At 40.4% G+C, this 20,257-nt stretch overlaps 1 protein-coding gene across 6 annotated transcripts in view; it reads left to right on the forward strand.

The window, feature by feature from the left end:
• Positions 1–20,257, forward strand: part of yap1 (Yes1 associated transcriptional regulator) — a 168,318-nt gene that overhangs the window by 104,858 nt on the left and 43,203 nt on the right. For 5 of the 6 annotated variants that reach the window (XM_041199405.1, XM_041199403.1, XM_041199406.1 and 2 more), the window contains exon 3: positions 13,250–13,363. The exons of the other annotated variant lie outside the window; for it this stretch is intronic. In XM_041199405.1, coding sequence (XP_041055339.1) covers positions 13,250–13,363 — 114 coding nt within the window. The remainder of the gene's footprint in view (positions 1–13,249; positions 13,364–20,257) is intronic. 6 annotated transcript variants of the gene reach the window in all.

Consider the following 20,257-nt stretch of genomic DNA (forward strand, 5'->3'; position numbering starts at 1 on the left):
GGATTTCCAGCATCCACAGTTTTTTGTTTTTATCTCTTTGTGAAAAGCAGCATGTCAAGTGGATAAGCCCCACCGCCTCCCCACCCCACAAATAAAACTAACTGTATGATGAGTTTTATGACGTGAGGTACAGAATAAGAAAATCAAAATGTAATCTATTTAAAACCATAGCAAGACTAATAGTTGGAGTGCTGTGTGTAATTTTGGACTCCACACTATAGGGAGATGATGATAGGGGTACAGCACAGATTTACTAGGACATGACCTTGTATGAAGGAATACAAATTCAGAAGGACATGAAATATTGGATCTATTTCTGTTGGAGCAGATGAGATTATGGGATGATATCAAAGATACTTAAATTTACGAAGCAATAAAATATATAGAGCCAGATGGTTTCCAGTGATTGAGGGGTCCAGAAGAAATGGATATTGATACACGATTAAATGAAAGAAATTTGGGACAGGGGGCTGTGAAGCTGTACAATGTACTGCCAGACTTGGTGATCAAAGCAGACTCTTGTGTCAGTATTTAAGAATAGGCTAGATAGATGGTTGAAGGAAAAGAGAATTAAAGGATATGGAGAGAGAGGATGATAACTGCTGTTCATGGCAGATAAGCACCAACATGGACTGGTTGTGAGTGGGCTGAATGGTCTGTTTGGATTGTAATTTCAAAGTATTCCATGCAAGTAATTCAGTTTTCATTCAAAAATGTTCTGAGATCTGACTTTGATTTAAGAGAAAATTTTGATGTCAGTTTTCAAAGCAAGGTTGTAGATTCTGTTTACGTCTGAAGTTTGTTTGTACGTGTGGTGCTCTTATATATTTGTCAATGCGTATTGTTATTGACCTTGAAAGAACTAGCACTAATTAACATTTTAAGCATTGGTTTTCTGAATTGATCATCTATAATGTTTTATCTTTTGCACGTGCTCAGTGTACTGCTCATTTTTTTAAAAATTGTATTTGAAGCAATCGACTTTAGTTGCTTTTCTCACAAATGTAATCAGGCAATTTATATCACTATCACTGGCTCAATTCTTGTATTCACTAAAAAAAAACAATTGGAAAGAAAGTCTTTAAATTCAATCTCTTCATTACAGAAAGGTTCACTTAATTTGCAAACACAGGCAACTAATTGAATCCTTGCAAACATTCAATGTTTAAGTAATCATTTTGCTTCAAATACCCACAAAACTGCATATACCATTAAAAAAAATGTTTGCAACAAACATACAAGATTTTATTTACAAAGAGAAAGACATCACTGAATTACCCATGAACTTGCCCATTCTATCTTAACACCCAACAGCATACTCATGAGTGGTCAGATACACTCATTCGCAAGCACTTTTCTGACTACACGTGGGTCACAGGATTTTTCGAAGTCGGTTCCCCCCACCCCACCCACCCCCCTTGCCACCATCCCTTTCGTGCTTTCTCTCTCTCCTTGTTTTTGAGGGGTGTAAGTGGATGAAAAGGTGTAAAAAGTATAAACCTGTCTAAGAGGACATGTAAGTCTGATTTTTAAATTGTAAGTTTGAAGTTTTAAATGACACAGAGCATCAAGAAATGGCAGATAGTGTTACTAGCCACTCTTGATCATTGTCACCTCATAACTTGGTTTGCAGCAAACTGCAAGATATACATTAAGGCTGTAGTGGTGTTCAGGGTTTTAGAATATGGTCACTTATAGATTAGTTCAAAGTTTTCCTAATAAGTTGATTTTCTTCCCTGCTTTGTTTTGGATCCTGCATGTGTTTTTTAATCAATACCACCAATACTGGGACATGATCGGAAATACAGGCTTGTGTTATGAGAATTGTTAGAGAGTGTGGCAGAAAAGGAAATTGGGACATGTAGATATCTATTATCTTATGCAAAATGTAAGAGAACTCTATCAGTTTATAAGTATGAAGGCCAGTAAAGAATCTCAAAATATGAGATCACAATTTTCAATAGCTGCTGCAGGGAAACAACAGTTTTATCATTGCATCATTGGATGGAGCACCACTCACTCACGGCATCATCTACTGTCATGCAATCATCAGAATTTTAAGAGCACTGTGTCTGCGCATGCGTAAGGAGACTGAAGGTATTTCTTCTCGCTTAATAATTGGCTGTTCCATGCCTAAGCTCCCTTAACCCTCAGTCCACAGATCTGAATTTTCCAGCTCTGAAAAAGGGTCAGAGGGACTTGAGATGTCAACTCTGTTTCTCTCTCTACAGATGTTGTCAGACATGCTGAGTTTTTCCAGGATTTTCTGTGTTTGTTTCTGAATTTTCCTTCCCTGTTTCCTTGCAATCTCCTCCAATTTGAATCTTCAACTTTCTTCTTCTCCACTTCTTCGTATAGATTCCATTATCCTCCAACCCTGCATGACTTAAGTCCAATTGGCAATGTTTTCCCACATGCATTGCCAAGTAAAATTGTCTAGTAAAATGGGCTGTTGGGGATATAGAACTCGGATCACTGTATGTTGGAGAGAAGTCACCAAAGAGGGGAAATATAGTAGTGTGTTGGGGGTTGGTAATTGGTATGTAATTGTAATGGGGGGAATGGAACTGGTTGAGATGCTGCGCAGGATTGTACTGCTGTCAAATGAGAGTATGGATTGGAGGTGATGAGATGACAGCTTGAGTTGGAACAGGAAATGTAGTTCATAAATTCTTGGCTTATTGCTCAGATGGGTAGGGGAAATGACTCCTAACTGATAGGAGAAATCAAGAACTTAAATATTAAATGAGAGATGGAAACTTCCATTTTACCTTGCTCAGATGTAGAGACTTAAGTAAGTGTTTCATGGGCTCTTGTTACTCCCCAGCTATAAATTTAGACCAGGAGTGGGATAGAAAAGGAAGGTGGACATGATACTTCGTTGGAAAGAGTAGAGGGAAGTCTATTGTTTGGAAAGTACACATACATTGAAGCAAACTTCCTTCAAGAACATGGGCTCTTTTCAAATCCAGGGTTCTGAGGAAAGGTTGTCAACCTGAAATGTTAACTGTTTATCTTTCCACAAATGCTTTCTGATGATCTGTGTATTCCAGCATTGCCTTTTTTCATTCTTTGTCAAGAACTTGCTAATTTATTTTTAAAAGTGTTATATTCTATCCCCTGTTGACCCCTCTAGATCTGCATCCCATGATCTGAAAGCTTAAATAATTCATTCTAATATATCCCTTAATTCTTGAGCTAATTGTATGTTCACACCACGTTGATCATCAATCAACAAATAGTAGTAGTCATATATCGATCATCTAGCGATCATCTGAAGAGTTTATCTAATGTTGAAATCCTCTGCTTGATTTCTCTTTTCTCCCCCACCCACACCCCCACCCAACTTTTCAGTCCCAGTTGTTGGTGGGGGGTGGTGGTGGTGTTTAAAGACAATTTTGCACAGGGTTGGTGAGGGCTGCTTTGATAGCACACTCTTGGATCTTTCCAAAACTCTAACATTCTTCCTGTAATGAAATTCCCAAAACAGCATGCAATCCCCCCACTGAACCATACAGACTAAATAACACCTCTAATGCATAATGAATTAGTTAATCTTTGTCAGAGCAACACTCTTCATTGCTGTCCAGTGACCTCTCTATGTATGGATGCTTGATGCTTCCACTGGCAGGTGAAAACAGTCCAAGATAATTGGCATAAAACCCCATGGGTAATAAGACTAGTTTAAGCAGAGAGCTGATGAGACCTGGAATACACTACCTGTGCGGGCTTGGCCTAAATAGCCAAGTGGTTATGGCACTGGGTTTGTAACCCCAAGATCAAGAGTTCAAATCTCACAATGGCAAACTATGGAACAATGTGACTTCATCTGAAACAGATGGAAACAGGTTTGTACTCGAAAGAGTATCAAGAGTTCAAATCTCACAATGGCAAAATATGAAACAATGTAACTTCATCTGAAAAACAGATGGAAATGGGTTTGTACTCGAAAGAGTTACTTCTTAAGGCCTAAATGGCCAAGTGGTTATGGTACTGGGTTTGTAACCCCAAGATCAAGAGTTCAAATCTCACAATGGCAAACTATGAAACAATGTAACTTCATCTGAAACAGATGGAAACAGGTTTACTCAAAAAGAGTATCAAGAGTTCAAATCTCACAATGGCAAACTATGAAACAATGTAACTTCATCTGAATAGGAACAGATGGAAACGTGTTTGTACTCAAAAGAGTTACATCTTCTTAGCCCCTCCGTCCTTTTCAGTGGTTGGCGGAGAGGAGGGCTGTGGCCGCAGGGGTGACCAGGATCGGGGACGTGCTGGGTGGCGGAGGATTGGGCTGGATGCTCCCGCAGGAGTTGGCGCGACGCGCGTCTGTGAGTGTCCAGGTCGCAGCCGATGCCATCCAAGACCTGAGAACGGTTGTGCTCGGACCCGACGCTATTTTGGGTCTTGAGGTGGCCCAGGTGCGCGGTGGTCTTCCGTCTGAACGTTCCTCTGTTCAGACAGAATTCCACATTGGCCCCAAGCCCCGAACCCTCCCTCGGGTGCTGGTGCCCCGCAATATGAACCGCCTCAGGGACATGCCCTCCGTGCCTTTTGGCACGGCAAAGAGGGGCTTTTTGTACGGACTGCTGCTGCACACCTTCCATTTTCTCGCCCTTGTCCGTCACCCGGACACACCCTGGCGTGCCTTGTTGCCGTCCGGTGGCGGAGGCCCCCGATGGGAGGCCCTCTACGGAGGTGTCCTCCCCCTTTCTATCGGGGACCTGGGTTGGAGGGTGTTGCACGCAGCAGTCCCCTATAATAAGAGGATGCATAGGTTCACGGACTCTCAGGACATGTGCCCTTTTTGCGGTCTTGTGGAGTCCGTGGACCATGTATACATAGGGTGTTGTAGGCTGCACTCCCTTTTTAGTTATTTGAAAAACCTTTTATTGATGTTTTGTTTGCACTTCAGCCCCACGCTCCTGATCTATGGGCACCCGGTGCGGAAGGGGGTCGGGAAGGAGGAGGACCTCCTCGTGAACCTGCTCCTGGGCCTGGCCAAGTTGGCCATTAACAGGTCCAGGCAGCGGGCGATCGACGGGGGAGTCCCGCCCGATTGTTTGTCCCTCTTCCGCGGCTACGTTCGCTGCCGGATGTCCCTGGAGAGGGAGCACGCGGTGTCTGCTGACACTCTCGAGGCCTTCTGTGCTCGGTGGCCACCGCGGGGACTGGGGTGTTTTGTTGACCCCTTTAACCACATTTTGATTTAAAGTTTGTAAGGTTCCTTTAAACTTTGTCCTTGGTTTTACAGCTGACCTGAATTAGGGGCTGTGCCTGATTTATCCCAATTTTGTTGATTTGGTTTTCATTTAAAAGATTATCAAGAGTTCAAATCTCACTATGAAACAATGTAACTTCATCTGAGAACAGATGGAATCATGTTTGTACTCGAAAGAGTTACATCTTCTTAAATGGTTATGGTACTGGGTTTGTAACCCCAAGATTAAGAGTTCAAATCTCACAATGGCAAACTATGAAACAATGTAATTTTTGTTTTGTTGACCCCTTTAATCACATTTTGATTTAAAGTTTGTAAGTGTCCTTTAAACTTTGTTCTTGGTTTTACAGCTGTCCTGAATTAGGGGCTGTGCCTGATTTATCCCAATTTTGTTGAATTGGTTTTCATTTAAAAGATTATCAAGAGTTCAAATCTCACAATGGCAAACTATGAAACAATGTAACTTCATCTGAAACAGATGGAAACGGGTTTGTACTCGAAAGAGTTATACTACCTGTGCGGGCTTGACCTAAATAGCCAAGTGGTTATGGTACTGGGCTTGTAACCCCAAGATCAAGAGTTCAAATCTCACAATGGCAAACTATGAAACAATGTAACTTCATCTGAAACAGATGGAAACGGGTTTGTACTTGAAAAAGTTACGCTTGGCCTAAATAGCCAAGTGGTTATGTTACTGGGCTTGTAACCCCAAGATCAAGAGTTCAAATCTCACAATGGCAAACTATGAAACAATGTAACTTCATCTGAATAGGAACAGATGGAAACGTGTTTGTACTCGAAAGAATTACACTACCTGTGGGAACTGATCAATAGTAGTTTTCAAAAGGGATACATACTTGAAAAGGCAAAATTTACAGGGCACTGGGGAAAGAATGGGAAGTGGGCCTAATTGGACGGGTCTGATAGTAAGACCTGACGTAGACATGATGAGCTGATAGAAACGCACAGTACAGAGGGAGGTCAATGTCCATTAAAGCCCAATAGTTTGCTGATTCTTACCATTTAAGCTCATGCAAGGAGAATAACCATTTGCGTAAGGTGTGTGAAGTCTGTCATACTCCAGGATGGTTCACTGCCTTTGAGAGATTGGGAGATAATTGGAAAGGGGGTCAAAGCAATTGTTTATATATTTTTTCAAAGATACAAATGAGCATAACGAAATATGTTGACAATGTATTTCTAATGTGTTCCCATTGTTAGAGAATATCATGTGTTAGTGCCTAATAATTGTCTGTGCTTCAACTTCAATTTGAGGCATCATTTAATTGGAAGTAATCCTTCAGCAATGGAATATTAGATATTAGCTTGAAGAATTGAGAGTTTAAGATTTCTGTACAGGAAAGATAGTCTAGCCAGATTTTAAAAAAAAGGTTTAATGGCACATTTTGAGTTGAGATGCAGCATGGTGGTGTTTATAAAACCTGGCATGAAGTGAACCCATGTTTCTACATAGTTTATCTGGCTGTTGCTTTCTATCCACATCATGCATATGATGGTTTTCTCAGAGCAGCAGGCTATAAGTTTATGCTCATTGTATCCCTTACAGGACCTCAACTCTGCTGATAGGAAGAAATAGGTTAGTTCCTCACTGGTTAGACAAGAAAATTGAGATTGACCATGGGCTGTTGTTTTTACAAATCTTATGGGCCAGATTCAGAATGTTGTGTTTCATGAAGCATCTGAAGAGTGGGTCACTTGGAGGTGAAGTTTTTATATCTGGAAATTAAGAACTTGCAGCTATCCCTGTAGTCCTAATGAGTTTATCCGATGAGCAACTCAGCAGAGGATGAGCTGACTGACAGTATTAGAGTTCAAACTGTCTTCACTCTGCTTGGTTAGGATGGACAAATCTGTATTGCTCCTTATTGCTGTCCAGTGGATTCTGTTGCAAAGTGTACATGTAGGCATAAGGTGAGAATATAACTCGCTTAATTGTGAGCCTTACAGTAACATATACATCCAGTCCTCATTATTTAGGCTGATGGTTTTAAAAAAGTAAGAAGCCTTGTATATGTGTAAATGTATAGATATATATGTATCTATAGGTATGCATCTGTATATATCCATTCCCACTGTTTAAAACAGGCAGTCGTTTATCAACCAAAATGCAATAACTATTAGCAATTTATATTTAATACAAAAACAAAATGCTATGGATGCTGAAAATCTGAAATAAAAACAAAATACTGAAAATGCTCAGTTGATCTGGCAGCATCCGTGGAGAGAGAAAGAGAGTTAATGTTTCAGATCTGTGACCTTTCATCAGAACTGATAGAAGTTAGAAATATAATACCCTATGATTAGGTGAGGGATGGTGGTGAGAAGATTAAAAGGGAAAATCATTGTTTTGGTAGAGGGCAGGATATATTAAATGGCAAACAGATTTAATTATGCAAGGTGAAAGTGGATGTTAATGGGACATGTAAAAATACAAAAAAGATGTGGCTAGAGGAGGTGTGAGTAGCAGGACCCTGAATGGCTACTGCCTGAATGCAAAGCATAGAAAATATGAAAAACGAGAGGGGAAAAAAGCCAAACTATCAAAGCCAAATGAAACAAAATGGGGGTAGAAGTGACTATCTAGAATTGTTGAACTCATGTGAATCTAGAGGCCTGTAAATGCCCAGTCAAAAGATGGGATGCTATTCCTCAAGCTTGCATTGCACTACATGGAACATTGCAGCAGGCCAAAGATAGAGGTCAGAGTGGGAGCAAGATGGAGAATTAAATAACAGGTGATTGTAAACTCTGGGTCAGGCTTGCACACAGGAAAAAGATGTTCCACAAAGTGGTCATCCAGTCTGCATTTGGTCTCCCCTATGTAAAGAAGTGTGAATACACTAGATTAGATTGAAAGTACAGGTAGGATAACTAAGGATAGGGTAGGTCCTGTTAGAGGTATACATGCTAACTTGTGTGTTGAAGCTGAAGATATAGGCAGGGTTCTCAATGAGTACTTCATCTCTGTCTTCACTAAGGAGAGGGATGATGCAGACATTCTAGTTAAAGAGGAAGAGTGTGAAATATTAGATACAATAAGCATAATGAGAGAGGAAATACTGGAGGCACTGGCATCCTTGAAGGTGGATAAATCACCAGGGCCGGATGGATTGTATCCCAGGTTATTAAAGGAAGCCAGGGAGGAAGTAGCAGATGTTCTGAGGATAGTTTTCCAGTCCTCACTAGATACAGGCAAGGTACCAGAAGACTGGAGGTCTGCACATATACCATTATTTAAAAAGGATGCGAGGGTTAGGCCAGAAAATTATAGGTCAGTCAGTCAGACTTCAGTGGTGGGCAAATTATTGGAATCAGTTCTGAGCGATGGGATATACTGTCACTTAGAAAGGTATGGATTGCTGAGGGCTAGTCAGTGTGGTTTTGTTAGGGGAAGATAGTGTTTTACTAATTTAATTTTTTGAAGAAGAAAAAGTAACGAGGAAGATCAATGAGGATAGTGCAGTAGATGTCTACATGGGTTTTAGTAAAGCATTTGACAAGGTCCCACATGGCAGATTGGGCAGAAAAGTGAGATCTCATGGGATATAGGAGAAGGTGGTGAGTTGGATCCAAAATTGGCTCAGTGACAGAAAGCAAAAGGTAATGATTGATGAATGTTTTTGTTTTGAAGTTGCATCCAGTGAAGTTCCACAGGGCTCAGTATTGGGGCCCTTGTTGTTTGTCATATATGTTAATGTACTGAAATGTGGGAGACATGATTAGGAAATTTGCAGGTGACACAAAAACTGGCCTTATAGTTGATAGTGAAGAGGATAACTCGTCTCCGGAATTATAAGAATGGTCTGGTTGAGTGGGCAGAAAAGTGGCAAATGGAATTCGATCCAGAGAAGTGAGGTAATTTACAGAGGGCAAAAAAAGCTACGGAATACTCAATGGGAGGATATCGAGAGGGGTAGAGGAAGTAAGACACCTTGGAGTGCATGTCCAAGGGTCTCTGAAAGTAGCAGGACAGGTGGATAAGGTGGTAAAGAAAGCATATGGAATGCTTTCCTTTATTGGATGAGGTATTGAATACAAAAGCAGGGATGTAATGCTGGAGCTGTATAAAATGTTGCTTAGGCCACAGCTGGAATTTTGTGTATGGTTCTGGTCACCACATTATGGAAGGACAATTATTCTGAAGAGAGTGCAGAGGAGATTTACAAGAATGTTGCCAGGGCTTGAAAATTGTAGCTATGAAGAACAATTGGATAGGCTAGAGTTGTTTTCCTTAGGTCACCCCTCAGCCGCCTCTGTTCTAATTGAGGTGTACAAAATCAAGGGGACTAGATAGGGTAGACAGGAAAGACCTGTTTCCCCTAGCTGAAGGGTAATTTACCTGAAGGCATAGATTAAAGGTGATTGGTAGAAGGATTAGAGGAGACATGAGGAAAAACCTTCTCACCCAGAGGGTGGTGGGCATTTGGAATTCACTGTCTAAACTGGTGGTTGAGTCTGAAATGCTCATTTAAAAGGTACCTGGTTATGCATCTGAAGTGCTGTAACCTACAAGGCTATGGACCAGGGTGCTGGAAAGTGGGATTAAAATGAACAGCTAGCTGCTTTTTTCTCTTTTTATGGCTGGCTCAGACATGATGGGCTGAATGGCCTCTGTCTCTGCTGTAACTTTTCTATGGTTCTGTGGTTCTGAATAAATCGCTGTTTCATCTAGGAGTGTTTTGGGCTTCGAACAGTGAGAGGGCAGTAGTTAAAAGGGTGGGCTTTGCATGGAAAGGTACCATTAGAAAGGGTGGAGTTGTTGAGGGTGACCTGAGGAGTAGATCAGGATGTCACAAAGGGAAACGTCCCTTCACAATGCTGAAAGGGGAGAGGGAAGATATGGCATCACGCTGAGGATGGCAAAAATGGTTGAATATGGAGGCTGGGGGAGTGGAAGGTAAGGACAAGGCAGCGGGGGGAAGCCCTGTTGTAGTTCTGGGAGAGAGAGGAAGGAATGAGAGGTGGTGTGTGAAATAGATTGGACATGGTCGAGGACTCTATCAGCCACAGTGGCTGAGGGTGTGTTGGGGTGGAATCCTCTGGGGCAAAAGGAAGGCATGCCTGAAGTGCTATGGTAATACCAATTTCACTGTTTGTTTCTGGTTCTCTCTTTATTTTTGGCCAGAAACAGTTATATAAAGGTTCACTGACAATTTTAAATTTCTACTTCCCTTTTCTCACGGACTATGGTGGAACTCATTTCAATTAAACTCTGTGTCACTGAGCAACACATGATTCCAATATGATCATGCCAGTGGAACTAGTCACTGGTTGTTCCATGTTTACAGCATTTGAACTGCAATTTGCAGACGATCTGCTCCTTGGTGCCTTGAATGTTAGAATAGTTTTTCTCCAGGAGTAATTTAGACTGAGCTACCGAAGTGACCCACTAGAATCTGTTACACAGAAATTGACTCAGACTGACTTGTGGATGTGTGTGTGTTTGGTATAATTCCGTTCACTTTCTGGGGCTAGTATTCCATGAATGGTAAGAAACCCTAAGCCCGCTAGTGTGCGTGATGTGTGTTTTGTTACTTCCAAATTTAGAGGTATTTACACTTCCCCAATTCTTCCTTGTTCTTTTGACACTAGATGCCCTCATGTTTTGTTACTTATTAATGCATGAGGAAAGCTATAGGTCATGGAATAAAAAGGACAGTAGCAACATGGATACAAAATTCACTGAGAGATAGAAAACAGCGTAATGGTTAATGGGTATTTTTCGGTGTGCAAGGGACAATTTCATATTTGCAGATGACAAAACTTGGAAGAATTGTGAACTGTGAGGAGGATAGTGTAGAACTTCAAAAGGACATTGACATATTAGTAGTGTGGGCAGATAGGTGGCAGATGAAGTTCAATGTGGAGAAGTGTGAGGTGATACACTTTGGTACAAAGAACGTGGAGAGACAGTATAAACTAAAGCGTACTATTTTAAAGAGTCTGCAGGAGCAGAGAGACCTGGGTGTATATGTACCTTAAAGGTGGCAGGGCAGTTAGAGTTGTATCTAAAGCATACAATATTCCAGGCTTCATTAATAGGGGCATAGAGTACAAGAGCAGGGAGGTTATGATAACCTTATATAAGACACTGGTTAGACCTCAGCCAGAGTAATATGTCCGGTTCTGGGTGCCATACTGTAGGAAGGATGTGAACACATTGGAGAGAGTGAAGAAGAGGTTTACAAGAATGGTTCCAGAGATGAGACACTTCAGTTATGAGGAAAGATTGGAGAAGTTGGGACTGTTTTCCTTGGAGAGAAGGCCAAGAGGAGACTTGATAGAAGTTTTCAAAATCATGAGGAGTCTGGACGGAGTAGATAGGGAGAAACTGTTCCTGCTCGTAAATGGATTGAGAACCAGAGGGCACAGTTTTAGTGTTTTGCAAATGAAGCAAATGCGTGGTGAGAAAAAGCTTTTTCACATAGCAAGTAGTTAGGGTTTAGAATGCACTGCCTGGAAATGTGGTGGAGGCAGGTTCAATCGACGCCTTCAAGAGTTCATTGGATGATTGCACATTATTTAAGTAGAAACAGGGTTACGGGGAAAAGGCAAGAGATTGGCATTAAGTTAAAATTTTCAGAGAGCTGGTGCAGACATGATGGGCCAAATAGCCGCCTCCTACACTGTAACAATTCTGTGATTCTGTGAAATTGGCAGGTCCAATGGGATATCCTAACTATGTTGAATTTAACTTTTTTTCTATACATCCATACTTCAAGTAGGAGTCATTGGGTGGACATTCATACTCTCCCTCCCTTACCCAGGGGCACAGATCAATTATAGACCTTTATTGCCACTTTGCAATCATCCAGTTTGGTACAGGCCAGTAATTGAATTCTGGTATCTTACTGATTTTGCATAACTCATCTGGATAAACTAACCAACCTTTTGGTCAGAACAACCCTGTATTCTTGCATGTCATTTTTAGGTGCTTTGGTGGAGGGCTAATTGCAACGTTTTTACTTGTTTGAGTGCTGTTTGCTCAAACAATTGCTTCTCATACATAGTCAAGCTAATAACATATGTGTCACTCGACTATTATGACAGTATTAAGAATGGAAGCATTTTACAGCAAAATTTGCATACCTAGTGACATTAACTGCTCAGCAAAGTACACAAGAGCTTAGCTTAAAAATTCTGAGCTGTGAATTTTCTAGTACCAGTAGCATTATTATGCTTGACAAAAATAAAGTTATAACCAATTTCTGATGAACGTTTTCTAAAAAAGAGAAAAAAACTTCAAACCACCTTCCACCCCACCCCACCACCACCACCCCCTGCCTTGCTCTCTCACCTACTTCAATTGCCCACCCTCTCAATTTATGGGATAGCAGGCACCTAACTGACTAGAACAGTTATGGGTGAACAATTCCTTTGTGGGTTCACTTTTCTCCTTTCTCCCCACCAGCCCTACTTCCCAAGTTACGACAAGTCCACCAGTTGGCACCTTATCAGAGAATTCCCCATGTGGGTGAATCAAGTGGGAGGGGACATCTTTGCTAAGCTAGCAGAATGCACTATTGTATTGTGCTTATTAAAAGGTTAACATTTGACACTAAGGTCTTACAGCCATCAGTTTTCTACCCTGTTTAATAACTACACATTTCCTAATGTAGTTATATTTCTTACCCTCAACCTCCCTTTGCTGAATACATGGGGAATATTTGAATCTTAGTTATGTCCGGTCCATTGGGCTCATTTACTGGCTGCATCTGAATAGAATATTGCAAGTCTCAAAACTATATATGAATTAATTCCAGCAAGATTATGCTCTAGTGATTTTCCCTGTACTGTTGCAGGCAAGATCTTTGCAAAAAAACACAAGTTAAAAGATTTATTTAGCAAGAGTTGGTTTCTTTGTTTTGTTTTTTATGTCAAAACAAATTTACTTTCATTTTTTGGGGGGTTTTTTTATATTGTTTTCTGGTAGCCATGTAATTGTTGAGCTTGCAATATTTCACTTTTAGCAGCCCACCATAAATTCCTTTACTTTTCGTTCAGGCCCACTTCCCGATGGCTGGGAGCAAGGCATTACCCCAGATGGGGAGATTTACTACATAAACCACAAAAACAAGACCACCTCTTGGTTGGACCCAAGGCTTGATCCTCGCTATGGTAAGTGAGCTTTGCTGCAGGTAATGCTTGACTTGTTTTTTAGCTGTCCAGCCAAACTTTGTAGTATTCCTTGTGGAAAATTTTTAACTGAGCAGATTGCTGTATTTTGTTGCGCTAGTCTCTGACTGGCGGGAGCTAAATCAAAACAGTGTGCAGATCACTGAGCAGGTCAGGCTGGGAGGACATAAACTCTTTGAAGCTTAACAAGTGTTGACCTAACGACCACTATGGGCCCCAAACTGCAGAGTAGCTTTAACTCTTCCTTTGCCACAGCACTAAGCCTGTAATAATCCATCAGTGTGTTTTTCATCTTACTAATTTGTCTCGCCTTCCCTAGGTAGGTTTATGAACATTACAAGCGAATGAATAAATGCACCAGGTTTAACACTTGGCCGTTGTTTGGCTGCTTTGATTGCAAAACTGAGTGCTTAGTCACTGTTGCTGTCTGTTCCATTGCATGTCGTCACCTTCAGAGGTAATAGCTATAAGGACTCTGGTAGAATATGGTGGAGGAAGAATATCTTCCTGAGAAACGTTCCACATCTGTCGAAGAGCATCTGTTTGCTTTAGGGAACTGTTTATAGCACCTTGGTGTGCCCATGTAAATTTTTATTCCTGCTTTCCCTGTGTGGGCCCACAGCTTGCAAGTCTGCGCGTAGCACTGCCAAAGTATCCCAGACAGGCTTAAGTGTGTGCCAGGACTTTGTTTGCGGTCGGGCACTTAATCTCTTCCAGGCCTTTTGAGTCAAAGAGCTCAAGTGTAACTTAAGGCAACGCGAAGGGGGGATGCATGTGTGCTGGTGCAGACTAGATCTAAAACAAGCCTAAATAGAGACAAGCTGTTAGTTGTATTGAACTTGAAAGAGTTTCCCTCTTGCATGTGAGGTCAGGGACATTATATTGTGGTTTTCATTTATTTTGTTCTGCAAGCCAAAAACATTTTTTTCAAGTTACTGACCTTCGTTGGCAGCCTGAGCCCACTTTGTACAACTAGTGTGTTTTTCTAATATAGCTGGGTTCTTTTTAACTGGCCCATGGTTACTAGGTATATTTTATAATGGCCAGAATTGGGCGAAACAAGTGCCCTGATTCTGTGGGAACACTGCTTACTTTATCATTTTTAATCAGACTGCATGCAGTGATTTTTTTTTTTAGTTGTCTTGTCCATTGTTGGATTTAACAATATTTCTACTTGGCTGAACTAAAACATTGATATCAACCACATTATAGCTTGGGGCACCATATTGAATATGCCAGCTCAGATGGTGGTGATATTTGGCATAAGTTACTAAATTTAGGGATCATGGTATAGAGTTTCCGCTTTGGGCGCAGCAGCGATTCCCCTGCAAATTGCGCCTGTTTTGAAAAGCTTTCTCCACACTCCCCATCCGTCCCTCCCTGGTTCCCACTTAAATATGTTTGCCTATCGCCAAATGCTAGATCTGCCATGAGCTAGTGCAATTGGATAGCATTTGAAGCCAAAATAATTTTTGTTTTAATTTTTTTTCCATCATATCTTTGAGAATGATAACTTAGTGTGATTAAAAGTGCTGAAAATGTGTTTATCACAAAAAATATTTTAATCACAGTCTACCACCTCAGGGCAATCTGTTTTTAAAGCATTGGAAATAAAAACAAAAAATGCTTCAAATACTCAGGTCTGAGAGCTTCCGTTTAGAGAAACCATTAACATTTCAGGTCATGACTGTTCATCAAAAATGTTTAATTATTGGAATTCACTTTTAAAGAATATATAAGATCATTTTCGTGCAGCCAGTTTCTTAGTAAATTGAAACAAAGATTGAATCAGAACCTTGAAAGTATCCTTTGGTGTACTTGCACTTAAAAATAATGCCAGCTTAATTTTTAAAGCCTCCCTTAAGGCCTGCAGGTGAGTGTAATTAGCAGAAACTCCCTATGGTGATTAATTTAGGCAGGAGGTTGGGAGTGGAGACCTGCTTCCAACACAATATTTTTGTAACTAATGCAAATTGTACTTAAAATTCTATGATAATTTTTGGCAAAAATGCACTAAAACTCCAGGCCCAAATGTGAGAGGTGGGGTGGGGGGAGTATTTTCCTGATCTTTGGTGAAGTAAGAAATAAGAACTGTTCTGCTCTGGTTAAGAATTAGAGTGAAGGAATGTCCTGTTTCATGGTTGTCTATACTGACCTGTATTAGCTTTTATTTTAGGTTCCTGGATTTTAAAGCCATGGAAGTGAAACAAACTGCATACTCATGCCTGCTAATTATGAATCCCAGTGATGAAACTAACATAATAGCTTAGTACTCATGGTTTAGTAACTGGTAGTGCACTGCTGTATTAGCAAAAATGTAATATATAGTCCCAACATCACTGAAGTGTTCAGGGTAGGCAAGTGGAGTATGTCGTGGTATTTAAATGGAATAGCTATAGAAATGCTGCACTCCAATTGTTAGCTATAATTTCTGTATTAATTTTAGGGAAAAGGAAAATACTTTGAACTTCTGGCTGACTACTCTGGCAGGTTTGAAAACTGAGTAATTAGTGTTCCAGTGTTGAGTTGATGAGTGAACCATTTGCTCCACACCATTAATAAAACATTATACATAACATAAAGTATCAGATGATGAAGGTGAATGCTCATTCGCAGTTTCATCCACATCTCCAATGAATATTGGTTAAAGTAACAGGCCTGAGCTGGCAAGCTCCACTTGCACTGAAGTGGAGTCAGTATTAAGGTAACAACGTAATGTTGTTAAGCATGTGGTATCTACCTTCCATGATGGGTTACTTGCTGGTTATGTGAATCTTGACACTTCAACCGTTACCTGCTTTTCTGAATAGTTTTGCTTCGTGGTTTGGTGGAATCTCTCTTAGGAATCTATGAATGATGCTATGACCTCAGAGCACACAGTTTCCTTGGTGCTGCTGCAGATTTAACAATCTAACACGAAGATGTGCTTTGCTTTCAACCTTGTTTTTGTACAGTTCATCAGGAAGGTGGTGCACTTTATGCTGCGAAATTAGCATCTTCCTTACCTCAATCGTTGACTATAAATTAGCTTAAATAATAAAAACAAAGTGTGCATGAATGGAGCTCTGACATGGCAAAGGGTCACAAGAATTGTGCTTTTGAGGCCTGGGGTCATTGCTATTCACTGTGCATATAAATGATTTGGAATTGAGACAAGCACTATTAACAAAGTTTGCAAATATCAAATTAAGTTGAGGGTTGTTGGGGCAGGGTGGTTTGGTGGCGGGGTTCAAATGATAGGGAAATGGTGAACCAAACCAAATATCTTCATAAATTGGGAGGACTTTGAGTAACAAGTGGCAATTAATGTGGGCAAACACAGATCTGAGAGACTAAGGAAGTGAATATAAGGCAATTACCTCCAAAATGCGTATCATGACCTGTGAATATTGGTGAATAAATTGCTGAGAGCAACAAAATTTGTGGCAGCAGTAATGATAAGTAGATTTTGGGATGTGTACACAGGAGGCAAAGTCCTAAGCGGTGATGGTAAATCTATATACTTTCCTGAAATGGCAGCACGTTCTGTACTACAGAAAATATATCCATTAGATTTTGGCTCTCGTCACTACGATATGAGTATCAGTCTTGAGCATTCCATGTTTTCTTTGTATTCGGACCAACTTTGGATCAGATTGATTTCATGTATGTTGGTTCATTCTCTCCAGCACAAAGCTATGATTCCTGTACATAAGGACAGCTCTCTAGAGTCCTGTAATTTAACATTCTGTAACAATCCAAAAATTAGGTTTTCCTTGTAGTCTAGTGGGGAAATGTGCCACATGGTATGATGAGCAGCAGTACAGAGCAGAAAATTCCTGGGTTAAAACTGTGCTTTCGATTTGACTGTTCTATAAATATATGAAAACTGAGTTAGCTAAAGCAGACTGGAAAAATAGGTTAAAAGATAAGATGGTAGATGAGCAGTGGTAAGAATTTAAGGAAACATTTTCTTAATTCTCAACAAAAATATATTCCATTGAGAAAGAAAGAATCTACAAGAAGAAAGAACAATCTGTGGCTAACTAAGGAAGTTAAGGATAGTATCAAGCTGAAAGAAAAGATGTACGATGATGTGAAGATTAGCGGTAGGGTAGAAGATTGGGAACCTTTTAGAAACCAGAAAAGGATGCCTAAAATAATAGAGAGGAATTAAAATAAGAGTAATTAGAATAGGAGAGTAAATTAGCAAGACATAAAAATAGCCAGTAAGAGCTTTGCATTTGTATAAAAGGAAAGAGAGTAGCTAAAGTAGATGTTGGTCCCTTGGAGATTGAAGACTAGGAATTAATAATGGGAAATGAGGAAAAATTTTGAACAGGTATTTAGTATCTGTATTGGATAGAAGACATAAAAGCATCCCACAAATGGTAGAAATTCAAGGGGCAATAGGAAGAGGGGAACATAAAATAATCACTGGCATTAGAGAAAAAAAGTACTAAGGAAACAACTGAAACTAAAGACTGACAAGTCCCTGGCCCTCAAGGCATGCATCTAAGGATTTTTTAAAAAGTGACTGCAGAGATGGTGCATGCATTGTTCGTAATCTTCCAAAATTCCCTAGATTCTGTGAAGGTCCCAGCATACTGAAAAACCGCAAACATAATGCTTTTATTCAAGAAAGGAGACAAAGCAGGAAACTATAGGCTAGTTAGCCTAACTTCTGTCATTGGAAAAAGTCTAGAATCAATTAAGGAAGTAGTAGCAGAACATTGAGAAAATAAGAGTACAGCCAAGCATTGATATTTGTGGACTTTGCTAGTGGTGTTTCTGGTCTCAATTCCAAATCATTTCTATGCACTGTGAATAGCATGGTTTTATGAATGGGAAATCTTGTTTGACGAGTTCTTTGGATGTAGCAAGCAGGATGGGCAATGGGGAATCAGTAGATGTGTATTTAGATTTGCAAAAGGCATTTGATAAGGTACCACATTAAAGGTTATTACACAAGATGAGAGATCATGGTGTTGGAGGTGATATATTAGAATGGATAAAGCACTGGTTAACTAACAGGAAACAGAGTTGGGATAAATGAGCCATTTTCAGGTTGGCAAACTAACGAATGGAGCGCCACAGGGATCGGTGCTGGTGCCTCAGCTGTTTACAATCTATATTAATGACTTGGATGAAGGGATAGAGTGCATTGTAGCCAAATTTGCTGCTGATACAAAAATAGGTGGAAAAGCAAGTTGTGAGGAGGACACAGTCTACAAAACAATATAGATAATTTGAGCGGACAAAAATTTGGCAGATGGATTATAATGTGGGAAAATATGAGGTTATTCACTTTGGTAGGAAGATTAAAAAAGCAGACTATTTTAAATGGAGAGGCACTGTGGAATGCTATATTGCAGAGGGACCTGAGGTCCTTGTTCATAAATCACAAAATGTTAGCATTTAGGTACACCAAGTAATTAGGAAGGCCAAAGAATGGAGGCCTTGCAAAGGGGATGTAGTATAAAAGTAAGGGAAAAAGCAAAACAACTGCGGATGCTGGAAATCCAAAATAAAAATACCTGGAAAAACTCAGCAGGTCTGACAGCATCTGTGGAGAGGAATACTGTTAACTTTTCGAGTCCGTATGACTCTTCAACAGAACTAAGGAAAAATACAAGAGAGGTGAAATATAAGCTGGTTTAAGGGGGGGGGTTGGACAGGTAGAGCTGGATAGAGGGCCAGTGATAGGTGAGATTGCCAAAAGATGTCATAGACAAAAGGACAAAGAGGTGTTAACGGTGATGATATTAGCTAAGAAATGTGCTAATAGTTGACATTAAGGGTAGAAAGCAGGACGAGAAAGGTATAGATAGCCCTAGTGGGGGTTGGGTGGGGGAAAGGGATCGAAATAGGCTATAAGGTGGAGATAAAACAATGGATGGAAATACATTTAAAAATAATGGAAATAGCTGGGAAAAGAAAAATATACATAAATTATTGGAAAAGGGAGAGATGGGAAAGGGGGTGGGGATGGAGGAGAGAGTTCATGATCTAAAGTTGCTGAACTCAATATTCAGTCCAGAAGGCTGTAAAGTGCCTAGTTGGAAGATAAGGTGGTGTTGCACACATTCGGTCTGTCCACAAGCATGACCCAGACCTCCCTGTCGCTTGCCATTTCAACACACCACCCTGCTCTCATGCCCACATGTTTGCCCTTGGCCTGCTGCAACGTTCCAGTGAAGCTCAACGCAAACTGGAGGAGCACCACCTCATCTTCCGACTAGGCACTTTACAGCCTTCCAGACTGAATATTGAGCTCAACAACTTTAGATCATGAACTCTCTCCTCCATTCCCCTTTTTTCCAATAATTTATATATATTTTCCTTTTCCCACCTATTTCCATTATTTTTAAATGTATCCATTGTTTTATCTCTACCTTTTAGCCTATTTCGATCCCTTCCCCCCACCTCACCCTCCACAAGGGCTATCTGTGCCTTGCTCGTCCTGCTTTCTACCCTTAATGTCACCTATTAATACATTTCTTAGCTAATATCACCACTGTCAACACCTCTTTGTCCTTTTGTCTATGACATCTTTTGGCAATCTCCACCTATCACTGGCCCTCTATCCAGCTCTACCTGTCCCACCCCCCCTTAAACCAGCTTATATTTCACCTCTCTTCTATTTTTCCTTAGTTCTGTTGAAGAGTCATACAGACTCGAAACATTAACTGTGTTCCTCTCCGCAGATGCTGTTAGACCTGAGTTTTTCCAGGTATTTTTATTTTTGTTTTTGTTATAAAAGTAAAGAAGTTTTGTTACAACTGTGCAGGGTGTTGGTGAGACCACACCTGGAGCACTCTACAGTTTTGGCCCTATTATTTAAGGATGGATATATTTGCATTAGAGGCAGTTGAAAAAAGGTTTTCTGGGCTCATT

The sequence above is a fragment of the Carcharodon carcharias genome, chromosome 11 (genome assembly GCF_017639515.1).
Source record: "Carcharodon carcharias isolate sCarCar2 chromosome 11, sCarCar2.pri, whole genome shotgun sequence".
NCBI lineage: Eukaryota > Metazoa > Chordata > Chondrichthyes > Lamniformes > Lamnidae > Carcharodon > Carcharodon carcharias.